The 14,369-nt window shown below is 41.7% G+C and overlaps 1 protein-coding gene across 3 annotated transcripts in view; it reads left to right on the plus strand.

Annotated features, from left to right (window-relative positions):
- The window catches only part of LOC138303533 (zinc finger protein 182-like), a 100,053-nt gene extending 87,100 nt beyond the window's left edge, over positions 1-12,953 (plus strand). For all 3 annotated transcript variants that reach the window (XM_069242748.1, XM_069242747.1, XM_069242749.1), the window contains one exon: positions 10,459-12,953. In XM_069242748.1, coding sequence (XP_069098849.1) covers positions 10,459-11,156 — 698 coding nt within the window. In that variant the 3' untranslated portion in view covers positions 11,157-12,953. The remainder of the gene's footprint in view (positions 1-10,458) is intronic.
- The last annotated feature ends 1,416 nt before the right edge of the window (positions 12,954-14,369 follow it).

Below are 14,369 nucleotides of genomic sequence, written 5' to 3' on the forward strand. Positions count from 1 at the left end.
AGAGTTTTGTCTTGCCCCACTGGTATCCCATTGGAGCCCGGGGTTTCCCATTCTTCATGTGCTTGATGGCCTCCTAAACCACGTCTGGGGTAATATCCCCCTCCAGCTCTTCACTCTCTGCACTACCCACGGTTGGGGGTTCAAGGCTGCTAACAGATCTCATTGTCCCAGTCAGATTTTCTGCCTCATAAAAGGTGCTATAATATTTGGCGAATGTCTCTGCAATCTCTTCATTTGTAGTCTTAAACACTTCCAAATTGTTTATTATCTCACCTACGCATCTGGCATCCTTTCACCTCCTGCTGAGTCTTGCAGGAAGGCGGCATACTTTGTCCTTTGCCTCACTAATCTGTGCTCCCTACCTAAGTTCAGCAGGTGTGCTGCAACGTGTACCTCAGTCTGGTATGAGTATTTAAGAATCTCTAGCTGTCCCACCAGTTGTGTTTTTTACCCACAATCAATTTCTCTTCCAAGTCTAGAAGTTTAGATCTTATCTCTCTCACCTTTTTCCTTTTTCCTGTGGACAATAATATTCTGAGCTTTGAGCCATGTTCCTGCCTTAAATGCCTCCAAGATCCTTCCAGGGGATCCCACCGTTCCCTCATCTTGCTTAAAGTATAATATAGAATCTGCTCCCATACCTGCTAATGTTTCTAGGTCTGCTAATGTCCATGCATTTCACTTGTTTTGTGTGCTCTGGAGAAGTATAAATATAGTCTGTCCCCTGGGGCATTGTAGTCTCTAAATGTATGTAGGGCCCATGGTTCCGTGAAGTGTGACTGCTTGGGTATGTCTGATAGGTATTTGGCCGTTCTGTCCACATCGTCTGCCCTAACATTGTTCAAGTCCAGTTAAGTGAAAGGGAGAATTAGCTTCCAGCATTATAGCCCTCGCTTTCTCAAGGACCGGTTGCTGTAGTCTTGGGGATATGAATACACTAATTAGTGTGATACTCTGCCACCCCTCATCCCTTGTATCCCCATACAACACCCACTGGGGTTCAGCCATTTATTCAATATTTGGAATGTGGGTCAGTTCTTGGCCAATATTGCTACCCCTCTATAGCAGCAGGTAAATGCAGTTTGAGCAATGGTGATGAATGGTCCTTGTAGGAGCCTGGCCTGGTGTGTGGTGGGTACCTAAGGTATTTGCACCTTATACCAGGTCCAGGTATCCCCTTCTAGTGAAGTGTAGGCAGTGTCTAGGAAGCCAGGGCTCTCTAGAGGTAGCTGTGGATGAGCAGCCAAGACTTATCTAGGAGACATGCAAAGCTCATGCAATACCACTGTAGTCACACAGCACTTACACATATGAAATAATACACTCAGTGTTACAAAAAAAAAAGATATTTTATTATGGTAACACAACACCAAAAATACTATAGAGGCAATACTCCCTTAGGAGGGAAGTAATACACAAGTTATATACACTGGTTGTCAGAAAAAGGCATAGGAATAGTTAGAAAACAGTGCAAATAGTGTAAAACACAATAGAGAATATTGGTCCTAGGGGAAGTGCAAACCATATACTAAACAAATGGAATGCGACAGTGTCACCCCCACCTAGGTAAGTGGAGTGTGTAGAGTGCCGCTGGGGGTACCAGGAAAGCACAAAGGTAAGCACCACAACACCCTCCAGCAACCAGGAAAGCAGGAGTAAATTACTAGAATTTCCCCAGAACACCCACTTAGAAGAAAAGAAGAGGGTTTAAAAACCCAGAGATGACTGCAAGAAACCAATAGTGGATTCCTGGAGAGGAAGACCTGTGGAGAGAGGGGACCAAGTCCAGAAGATACAGCAGAGTCCAGTGGGGGCAGGATCCCCTACCCACCAAGCTGTGGATAGCAGGAGTCGGTCAACGGTGAGGAAGTAAAGCCAGCACTGCAGCCCTGGAGTTGAATTCGAGTTCCTGGAGGATGCAGGTGATATCCCATGCCGGAAGAAATATTGCAGTTGGGTTTGCATGTCCGGATCCCACCAACAAGCCTTGGCACAGGCAAAACTTGCGTTTGGCAGACAGTGGTGCTGCCAGGGACCAGCAAGGGCCAGGAGGACTCAACCTAGGAGGGGAAGTCAGAGGGGTCCTCAGCGTCACAGAGAGCTCACAGAAGCACAGGCAACACTGAAAGGTGCCCCATAGGACAGGAACACAGATGTTGCAAAAGGAGTCCACGCAGCACTAAGAAAAGGAGTCCCACACCGCAGGAGAGCCACTCAGGGAGCTGTGCGTCGCAGGAAGGAGAGCTGGAGGCCGGAGCTACAAGATGTCTGTAGACCCCTTGGAAGAAGTGCCAACAAGCCTTGGCAGCTGCAAAGGACGCACTGCATGGGGGTACTGTCCTGCGTGTGAAGGCAAGGGCTTACCTCCACCCAAGTTGGATAGCTGGTAGAGAGGACCGTCTGGACCACTTCCGACCACCACCCGTGTTGCAGGATCCACGCAGCTCAACAGCAGAGGGGAACCACGCAGCCGGTCATCGTTGCTGTTGGTGCCTGCAGATGCAGGGGCATGACTCCTTCACTCCAAGGGAGATTCCTTCTTCTTTTCTGTGCAGACTGAAGACTGGCTGTCCTCAGAGGATGCAGGACCGGGGAAATGTAGCCGAAGCTGGAAGGAGCCAGAGAAACAATGTTTCAGGCACAGTCTTCGTCTTTGATGCAGATTGTCGAGTTCTGGAGAGTCCAGATGCAGTTTCTTTGGTCAGAAGTCAAAGTAAGGGATGCAGAGGAATCCTGCTTGGATCTTGCAAGCTGAATCTGAGGACCCACCCCAGAGGAAGACCCTAAATTACCCCGAGAGTGGGCTTGGTCACCTAGCCAGATGACCACCTATCAGAGGCTGCCTCTGACATCACCAGCCAGGCCTGGTCACTCAGATGCTCCCAGGGTTCCCAGCCAACCTTCGAAGCAAGATGGCAGAACCCAGGGACCCTCTGTAGGAGCTCTGAGCACCACCCCTGGGGTAGTGTTGGACAGGGGAGTGGTCACTCCCCTTTCCATTGTCCAGTTTCACTCCAGAGCAGGAACTGGGGGTCCCTGAACCGGTGTGGACTGGTTTATGCACAGAGGGTATCAAATGTGCCCTTGAGAGCACAACCAGTGGCTTGGAGAGGCTACCCCTCCCAAGCCAGTCACACCTGTTTCCAAAGGGAGAGGGTGTTACCGCCCTCTCCGAAAGGAAATCCTTTGTTCTACCTTCCTCAGCATGATCAGATCAAGCAACAGGAGGGCAGAAACCTTTCTGCCCAGAAAACCCTGTAAGACTAGTGGTAGTAATGCTGGAGGTCCTCCAAGGAGCCCCCAGAGTGCATAGAATCATACTTCCAATACTTGCAATAATATTGGCTATGATTCTGACATGTTTGATACCAAACATACCCATGTTCGGAGTTACCGTTATGTAGCTAGACATAGGTAGTGACCTATGTCCAGTACATGCATAAAATGGCCTCCCTGCACTGACGAAGTTCAGGAAAATGGAGCTGGAGTTCATGGGGGCACTGCTGCTAGTGCAGGGGTGCCCTCACACACAGGTAGTCGCACTCTGCCCTCTGGGCTAGGTGGGCATGCCATTGGGGTGACTTACGGCGACCTGGTGCAGTGACCTGGTAGTGAAAGGGTGCATGCACCCTTTCACGCAGGCTGCAATGGCAGCCCTGCAGAACACTTTGCATGGGCTCCCCATGGGTGGCATAATACATGCTGCAGCACATGGGGATCCCCTGGTACCCCAATGCCCTGGGTAACCAGGTACCATATAGTAGATACTTACATGGGACACCAGTATGCCAGATGTGGAGTGAAAAAGGTTCCAGCAACCATGTTTAAAAGGAGAGCACATAATCACTGGTGTCCTGGTTAGCAGGATCCCAGTGAACACAGTAAAACACACTGACCAACAGGCAAAAAGTGGGGGTAACCATGCTAGAAAGAGGCTACTTTCCTACAGTCCTTTTCCCAGAAATGTATATCCTGTACCTATGAAAGGTGTTTATTGGAGCAGCACGATGTCGGGGAGTGTTGCTTTATGTATTGGGTCATTAAACCCCATTTCATTTTACTTCCCGTCTGATTGACATTCAAGAGAGTATTCTTAGTTCTATGACATAATCTGTGTACACCAATTTTGTCAGGTTCTTTTTCTTTTTTACTTTTACAGGCCCGCCCCTTGCCCAGCATCTTGGCTGACAGCATCTGTTAGTCATCTGACTTGCCAGAAAACAATAACAACGACATACCCACCTATTTACTTCCTCTTTCCCCTTCCTTTCATTTCCTGCACTTACTGCGCATGAGAAGTGCTTGAACACCAAATACTGAAAAGGTCTGTCACCCTTCCCTCTCCCTTTAACTTTCAACTTAACTAAAACCCTAACGTGAACCCACCACTCAACCCACTGCCACTCAGTGATCACAGTACTAGTTTCCTGCCATACGTGGGGGGGGCGCAGCCAAACATAACTATCTACCTGCGGCCCAACTCTTGTGTTATTTACATTGTTTCTTACATTATTTGTGGTAAATTTAATGTTGTCTCTGTCCCCTGGGGTGGGAGGGTGGGAAAGGGACATGGTGGAGGGGGTTGTGTGCCTCGCCGTTCATTCTATCCTCAATCTTCAAGGGGCGCCCTCCAGACCCCGACACCTGGCCGTTCTTAGTCTGTATCCAGACGTTGTCATCAGTTCTTTCGTATCCATCTTTTGTTGGAAGTGTATCTCCCTGTCTTTCTTGTTGCTACGTCTCCATCTTTGTGCATAGTTCTTCATCTATGTCTGTTGTAGACATATTCTTGGCATTACTGAGGGAAGAGCGGGGTTGCTCAGTCTGGCTTCTTGGGCTTGTGCATCAGGAAGTCCGAATACACCGTTCTTTAGGCCTCATGTCCATGGTGGTTGAAGAATCCTCTTCCAGTTCACAACTTGCTGCAACCCACAACGGGGTCTTTCCTCAGTCCGGGTGCAACCTCCTCTGGGGTTTAAAATATGTGATCTGTAGCCTGGAATAGTACTTTCAACTTGGCTGCATAAAACAGAATGTATTTAAGTCCTAGACCCTTCAATTTCTGTTTTATCTGGGTGTGTGTTTTCCTTTGCAGCTGGACCCCTATATATTCTAAATCAATGATTCCACCAGAACCCCGCTTTTGACATGTTAACATTACTTCAAGAATTTTACTTTGGTTCACATTTACTTCAGTGTTTTTACATTAGAGTAAATGTTACGTCGCAAGTTGTCACATCACATAGTGTTACTTAGGGAGTTGTTACTTTGCATGCAGGTAAGTGTAGGGGTCAGCAAGGAGTTTTTAGGGTTCAGGGATGGGTTGCACATGGGGTGGCAGGGTTTTGTTTTATGGCACATGGATGGCTTGTGACGGCTGTGTGTTAAATTTTAGGACAGTTTTTGTAGTACAGTGTGTAAAGTTTTTTTTTTTTTTTTTTTTTTTAACATTTCATTTTAGGAACACTTTGCAAGGAATGTAGACGTTATGAATCAGACTGTTTTAGGAAATTTTAGATAAGGTGTTAGTTAAATTAATCTAGGGATAGTTTACAAGGGTTATCGGGGATACGTTTGGGTAGCATATCAATTTTTGGGACAATTTTCTAAGAGGTTTAGTTGTTATGGGTATAATTTTTTCTGGGGGTGTTTCAAATAAACATAATTTTAAATTTAATCCACAGGTAGCAAGGGATGTAGGGTTATGGATGGGAAATGTATTATTTTTGGGACAGTTTGGGGGCTCATATAGAGTCATTTTATTTAAAATGTGTTGTTAAAATTATTTAGGGGCTGGTATACTGGCTTTATAGGGGTCTTGGATCAGTAATGTATTAGATTTAGAATAGTTTTTTGAGGTGCAGGTTGTTGCAGTGTTATATAGTTTTTAAACACAGTAATATTTATTTTAGAGACTGGTTTTAAGGGATATGGAGGTTATATGTGGATGAGTATTATTTTTAGGACTGTTTTAGGGGTGTGTAAGGAGTTATGGAAGGTTTAATATTTAACAGGCGGGGTTTGGTGTCTTATTTTTCATACAGAATGTTTAAAAATAATTTAGTGAAAATTTTATTTTTACTTTTTGTGTTTTCTAATTTAAAAATTAACTGTTACACTGTAATTTCAAAACACTAATGCACACTGAGTCAATAATGAGTCATTAAGTTGTTTTAAAAATGTTTACTGATTCTTTTAAATAAAAACATACACCATATCACTAGTGATTAAATGTATAATTTATTCCAAATTTTCAGTGTTTATAACTTTTATAAATGTGTCCAAAAATATATTTTCTACTTAAAAATTATTTTGTGTAAATACATTTTTTGCAAACTATTTTACTCTTTTTTCTTCTATGTTGGTTGCTTCTGTTTCTATAGTCGGAGCAGCATCCGGGTATAGGAAGGATAGGTGCAGCGGTGGTTAGTTAGGATACTTATTTTTTTAACATATTACTAATAACTTAAGTTTTTTTTAATGTAGGGAAGTGGTACTTCGGGCTGGTACTGGAAGAAAATGTATTTCAGGCGTGTTTTTGTGTCATTTCTGGGTTCCTTTCCCAGGCAGGCTGCCACAGTCTGTTGTTGCAGGAGCATCTTTTTCCAGGGCAATTGTTTGCAAAATAAATGAGAAATAGTACAGAATTTAGTTTTTTTACCCTTGAAAAACCCATACACCATTTATTTTTTTCCAGGTTTTTGCAACTATTGTTGTTTTTTTGTTGCAAAGTGTATTTTCTTACTTTTGATGGAATAGCCTAACTGCTTCTTGGCGCTTGGATTTTGATGGTAGAGAGGTGTTGGGAGTTACACTCAACAGAGTTTCCTCCGTACTTTCTTTTCTTTTCCCAATTTGGAATGAATGTTTTTTTGTAGTAAGACTTAATTTTTGAAGGGCATTGATGATCGAATGGATCTGGATATAATTATGGTTATGCATTTTGTCTAGGAGTACATTTCCATGTTACTATCATGATACGTTTTCAGCATTTACTTTTCTTAGTAAATGTACATTTTTTCAGGGTTTTTGAAATGTGTATTTTGTGAGGTTTTGATGGTTTAGTTCATAGAATTTTGATTGCCATAACTGAACTATTATGGAGTGGAGGAAGATGGTAAAAATATACCTTCCTTTGTTTGAAGAAAGACAACATCTCCCGCTAAGATTAGAATATTTTTAAAGCGTACGTATGTTTAATCATCATATTTTGTACTAATTTTAATGTTAGTGTGGTGATATGTATATATCTTACAGATGGGTTAGGTTTAGATAACAGCCAGTTTATATAAGCAAGTGATATAAATGTTATATAAGTTTTAATTGCGCACAATGTATAACATTTTAGTGCACTTTGTTTTCTAGGTAGTTTACATCTCCAAACATTTCAATTTGTTACACTTTGGGGAGACATGTTCATATTTTTAGTTTTGTTTTTAAACTCTAGGTTGCAGACTATAAGAGGTTGTGCTCATTCCTTGTAAGTGTTCTTTTTTTTAATTTCCAAGAAGTAGTAGAAAGTAGGGTGAGCTTTTCCAGTGGAAGAAGAAAAAAGTTCTACCGTCCCTCCCTGGCATTGTTTGTTTCTGCACCTCCCTTTAAGCAGGTCATGTACCAGTTCCACCATTCAGTGTTAAAACATGGAAGTCTTCTGCGACCTGACCTGCTTAAACGACCAATCCAAATATCTTCAAAGTAGTTTATCAACGGTGACAATTTTCCTTCATTATTACAAATGTATTCACTTTGAATGATTGCTGAAAAATGTTTGTCTACTAATTTGGGAGGTTAAAAAGCTGACAGCTTATTGTTTACTATGCAGCATGTAGTCTCCAGTGAGAGGTGTTTTTTTAATCTTATGCCAGATTGTAATTTGAGTATCTGAGTAGACTTGTTTCAATTCCAGTTATCATATATAATTTGAAATCTATTATAATTCGCACAGTTCTTGTTGTTAATTTGTATTACTCTCAGAAATGCATTAGAAATAGAGGTCTGCTTGTCAGGCCTATATTAAGGGCATGCTTGCGTTATTGATCTTTGCATGCAATTGTGTACATTGGGTGAATGATGGGGAGTAGTTTTAAGGACACCATGCATCATCTACAATTCTCTTTTTTCTAGTGATAGTTGGTTAAAGGGAGCTAGAAATATGAATATTCTTTCTTGGTTATCATGCAAAATGGTCAATAGTAAAGGTGATTTTTAGATTTCAGGAATTTAAGTGTCTGCTTTCCTTTTTTTTGCTTTTTATTCTTATTTTTCTTCGCAAATTAGGAATAACGGGCATTAGTCGCCGACATGCGTAGTAATTTTCTGGGACACCTCTTTAAGCACTGTCCCAGAGTGCTCAGTGGTAGTGCTGGCTGACACTGACATTTGTTCAGCTGTTTCTATGACAACTATTGCAAAAGCAGAGGTAAAGTGGTTGTTTTCTGAGGTTCTTTCCAGGTTCTTTCTAGAGTCTTGTAGAGTAACCACTTTGCCCATTCAGCAGCCACACAAATATTTTACACATTTTCATGAGCAATTTCCCTACATTAAACATCCCCCATTAGGCGGCCTATTACTTGTTTTGAATAATGTATAATTCACTGAAGCCATATTTGCCATTTTATATCAGCATTTCATTTATTATGAGAAGAAAGACGAAGAACATTTGTTACCAGCACGTCTGATTTTGTTTTAAGCAGATTGCATATGTTTGTGTTTTATTACAATTGACCTTGATTATCCAGACCTTCCTTTGCAAGGTTTTGGGTCTTCTCTTTTACTGGAGATGTTCTTTCTGGCAACTAACTAGGTTAGTGTTAGTATTTTGTCTTCTTGGTTATCAAGGCCTTCCTATGAGACACGAAATGGGGTTGAAATTATAGAGAAAAAAGAATAAATCATTTCTGTTTTGTTAAAAAATACTTTGGAAGTCCTGTTTTGATGAAAACTATTGTTAATATTAATGTGTTTCTCAATGAAAGAAAGATAGATTATTACTCCATAGAATCAGCTGTAAACTGAAAGTAATTGTTAGAACAACACTGTAATCATTTTAAATGTTTGTGTTTCAGATTCTCACCTCAGTATACAGTTTTCTTTTTTGAATACCAGTGTATGTGTTGAAAATGTTGACCAGATCCTTCCTTGAGATAACTCTCTTCTTCTGACGGTTTTGTTTGTGTGCTGATACCTTTTCTTCTATGAAACGATGAGCAAGATCCTGGAATTTTGAAATTAGAAAACAGTTGTAAGATATAATATTTTTCTGACAAATATGGGAATGTGTTGCAAACACTTTTAAACATGAAGTACGGCACCTACCGATTTTTAATGTGTAGGGGGCACAGTTCACAAAGTGTAGCTTCTAGCTTTGCTATAGTGTACAGTTTTTTTTGAAAGATTTATTATACCATTTATTAATTTTATAAAAATTGTGAAGTAAACTGATTAAGGGTGTGCAGATGTCACCACATTGAAAGGGGGAGCACAGGTGTTATCACTAGTTAGAAGGGGTGAAGTGCACTGTTGAACAGCCAGTAAATATAGGGTAGAGCAAAAGGAGAAAAGTCTGGGGTGACCCTGCTGAAAAGGAGATTTTCCTGCAAACTGTGACGTACATCACTATAGTATAATAATGTACTTCAATGTAACACCAGTACTCCTTCCTATGACTATAACCATAGCTCAGATTGCTAGGAATATTCTCATGGGCCTGGTGAAGAGACTCGCTGATTTCAGCAGGCTCTCATCGCAATACCCGCACCACCTTTGGGGTGGTATTGACATGTTAAATGACCTCTACAAATCAGTGCATACATTTGCATTTCGGCCTCTAAATTAGGGAATGGAATATAAATCCCCACCCTTCACGAGTAGTAGGGTTTGAAGGGCTATGCCAACATTGAACATTTTTGGGCCTTTTGCTGAGGTAACACTGCTTTTCATCGTGGCTGTTGAGGAACAGGTATGACTGACACAGGTTTCAGAGCTGCCCTGTGAACGAAGGATGCCTGGAAACGCATGCCTTTCAATCCCTTTGATAGACCACAGTTAGATTTGTAGTGTCAAGATGCATTATTTGCACATACGCATCACCTTTTGTGTTTCTTCAAATTCTCTTTGAGAATTTGCACATATAAATTCATTGTTTCCCCGGCTGTGCTAGTGCAGATCCTGGAAAGAGCCTTTGTTGATTGGGCCTAAAGCATGATGGGCATAGCCCCTATCTGATGTAGTATCATAAATATATAGCGTGGTTTGAAGCCTTTAGGATTCATGTGTGATAACACAGATTTCAACCAGACTTTTAGTTTGTGCTGAACAGAGACTAAAGTACTGCTGCCCTGAATGTGGTTACAGAACTCTCCTGTGGTGCAAATTAGTGTTGGAGCATTTGTAAAATATGTTAAATATCCAAATTCACAGGCAACTACTTTAATAAATGAATCTTTTTTAATTACACAGGTAATAGAAGCATGAATTCTTCAGCGGTTATTAGTAAAACAACTTCATACAAAGCCCCACAAGTTGAAACACACCAGAACGCTGGGAAAAAAACTTCTTCTAAAAGCAGAACCTGGCTGCAATGCGATACCGATCCTTGCAAAAGTGTTTTCAGTTGTTCAACGCATACAAAGTTACAACAGGCAACATCCCTTACCGACAGACCACCTACGTACCTTGGATATGAGAGCGCTGTGAAGAACGTAAAATATTTGGCAAGTCAGGGTAAACTGAAACAGCACTTGAATCAATTTGCATATACTGAAAATGACCTAAGTACTTACAAGAGAGACATTTCTGCAGCATCCCAGATATCAGACAATGACACACGGCCACACGCATTGCCTGAGCATGAGCAAAGCTTTTTTTCAAAAAAAGATCTTTTCATACCACAGAAAACATATTCGGGAGAGACACATCGCCAGTGTGTTGAATGTGGGAAAACATTCAATAAAAACACTTGTCTCGTTAGGCACAAGAGAATACACACGGGAGAGAGGCCTTTTCAGTGTTCCGAATGTGGGAAAAGTTTCAATCGAAAGGAAGTCCTCAGTAGACACAAGATGATACATACAGGGGTTAAGCCGTATCAGTGTGTTAAATGCGGGAAAACTTTTATTCAAAAGACAGATCTTGTAAGACACCAGAAGGTACATTAAGGGCACCAACTGGAAGACAAGGGGAGCTTGAGGAAGAACAAAGACTTGTGTGGATTCAAAGCGGAGCTGTTTCGTAAGCTGGGACTCATTGCTTACAATGGCTTGTTTGTTGTGGAAAGGCAAAACCTTATGAAAATTTGCTAGTATAAAAAGTTGGCTGCCAACGTCCAGCTATGGGTCCGTCTAGCAGACTGTAAAGTCCAGTCTGTGATGTTGATTTAACGTCAGTAATCAAAGGATAAAAGCAAGTCATTTGGGTATGAATGCCAAGCAGTTGATTGGCCATATGCCATGCCCCTGCCATTGGAGCTCAGCTTTGAAACAAGGGTTCATATCTGTCATGGGGTTCATGGCTCTGAAGCAAAACCCCACTCTGGAAGACCTTCTCCAACCAAACATAAGACATTGTTATTTCTGATGCTGCAAAGCAACAGATTAGCTGCCAAGACACAGCATAGTTATTTTCTCTATATGGCATGCTTTTTAGAGAAAGAAACTAACAGAGACTGGTCTTCTGCATTTGAAGTGTTGTTGTTTTGTATCACAGTGCAAGGGAGAGTTATGTCCCTGTGGCAGGCCTGATGTACATGTCACCAATACTGACAGTAACAATGGAGTGTTGTAACAAACATAGCAGCCAAAAACAAACACAAACCAGTCTGTGGTCACTGAAGTGCCTACTCTCTGATAAAAACATCTTCCATGACAGACCTGGATCACAGTCTGTGAAGAAGAAACCACAATGCAAATGTGAAACTGCATCACACATCTTTGATCATTGACTTCCTCTTAACGCCATCACATGATGGGCAAAAATTTTTAATTATAATACTTGAAGTGCAGCTTGATAAATCATAAATGGAGCAATTGCATAAATCAATGCTGAATCAGTTCTATAAATTTAATTTTCATTTTTGTATTTGTTTTGCTCAGAGCCTTCCTTTGTGGTTGTTTTACATTTGCAGTTTAACACATCATTTTGTTCAAGGCCTCTCACAAGATTTATGCATCTCTGCAATCGTGCCACGAGGAATGAAGAGCATACAGATGCGAGCGTTCACAACTAAAGATGGCATATAGATTTGCTGCAGGTTGAAGATGTGACCTGATCAACATTCTCTGAAATTAGAAGGAATAAAAAATAGGAAGCTGAGGTCATCACTATATCTTGAATCTATCTCTCACTTGCCATCGTCTCTTTCTGTGTTACTCGTCTGTTAAGTCGGTTTTCAGTCTCCCCTCTACTTCTTAGCTCTGACTTGACTTTACGATCATTCCACTGTTGTACCCTAGTACAACTTCTCCCAGTTTTAGTTTGTTTAGAATAGTCTCTTGATATCTCCTTATATACTTCCACCGCTGAAAGTTTGGTTCATTCTGTCAGATTGTGGTGCGCTGAAAAGGAACATATTGTTTAGGACGTAGAGATTGGAGCAGTCTGATTCCTTAGAATACTGTCCAGAACTACAGCCCAAGCCCCCAGCTTCAGTGTTTATGGTGCATAACTGAGCCTGTGGAGGAACAGGAGAATAGGGGAATAACAGCTGGAAGAAAATGTCATCCGTGTTATTTTGAAATGCAATATCTGATGTGTTACCGATATTTAGTGTTGATGTGCTACGAATGTTTATTGCGAAATAGTTACAATGTTAAGGGATTTTCTGGTTTTTCTACATTGTTTTCTCTCGCTGTGCATCCATATTATTTTGGTTAGTTCTTTGATTTATTTGTTAATGCAGATTTTATTTCTGGGTACCATTTTGCAGTTTGCTGGTTTTTAAAATTAAACCAATCTGAAACAAGAAAGTGACTAACTTGTGTTTATTTTAGGGATTGGAATCTTGTTATCAAGGTACTCCAAAGAAGGTTTGCATTCCTGCATGTTGGTTTAATTGATTCTCAATGTCTCTGTATTTGTGGGCACATTCTTTTCAAATTGTATCATCTAGTAGAAGACACAAACTACATTTATTGTACCAGTGTTTTCTCTTTGCATGCCAATTTTGTCTCCTTACATTCCAAGGATTCTTTACCCAGTGCTAATCTCTTTTTTTGACCTCCAAGTATAGTTGTATGCAAAACGTCAAAATCGTATTTCCTAGAAACAATCCTGTTCCTTTCTTCTAACATGTTTACCTTAACATGGGAGCAGAGAGGGACAGCTTATGGTTTCTTTTGTGGTTCTGTCCTCATCAGAGGGGCAAATAAAGTTAGTGGTGTCCACTGGTGATTCCAGACAACTTGCTGATTAGGATTTTGCTGCAGCAATGTCCTTGGGATCTGTAGGTCTGAGCTTCACAGATAAAATGCTGTTGAGAGAGAAACACTTCCGAGCATTTCTCGAATGTGACATGAAGGGGGGAAGGCAGGCACATGGATATACTCTACAGGTATAGTCCCCGCACAGAAATATAAATAACCCGGTTAAACGGTGCATGCTAGATATCTAGAAGATGGTTCATACCTGTCTTAAGGTGAATCTGCTGGTCCGTTCTTCGAATACTGTATGGACCAATGCAGGGCTGTTAATTAGGGCACCCCTATTTCTTGGGAAAGATGGAGAGAGGTGGGAATTGACAGGTTGGATTATCTCTTTGATGATGACTAAGCGGGTCATAATGAGCTTGGCAATCCATGGAACGCCATGGCGGCGGTACAGCCGCCGTTGATCTGATGGTCGGACCACCGTATTGCGAGTAGGGCCGATATACTAACAAAAGACCACCAATGGTCTTCCGGCACTGCCAACTAGCACTGACCTCCAAGGTCACGTGGAAGCACAAACAGGCCTGCGGAGCCTGTGTTGCCACTGGACTCATTATGAGGTTGTACACTGCCAGTGTGACCTTGGCCGTCAGAAAGCGGAAACAGACAGTATAAAGGAGACACTCACCTCCAGGCACACTTACATGTCCGGTGCCGCCATGTAGCCCTTCACAAATGCCATGCCACTGCTGCTCATCCAAAGACAATGAAATCCACGGCGCTGTGGATGCCAACAACTGTTTAAGTACACACATCTACGTGTATCCTAAACCTTAAACAGCATGTTGCGCATCCTTACACATCATGGGTGGGAGGGCACGGCACAGTCAGCAGTTACACGTGTCAACCCACACACACCCACAAACATACATCAGCACGGACTCGGAAACAGTCACTATGCACTCACACTGCACCTCAACACTATACAAATACACACAGCCACACAGC

This window comes from Pleurodeles waltl, chromosome 7, assembly GCF_031143425.1.
Source record: "Pleurodeles waltl isolate 20211129_DDA chromosome 7, aPleWal1.hap1.20221129, whole genome shotgun sequence".
NCBI classification, from domain to species: Eukaryota; Metazoa; Chordata; class Amphibia; order Caudata; family Salamandridae; genus Pleurodeles; species Pleurodeles waltl.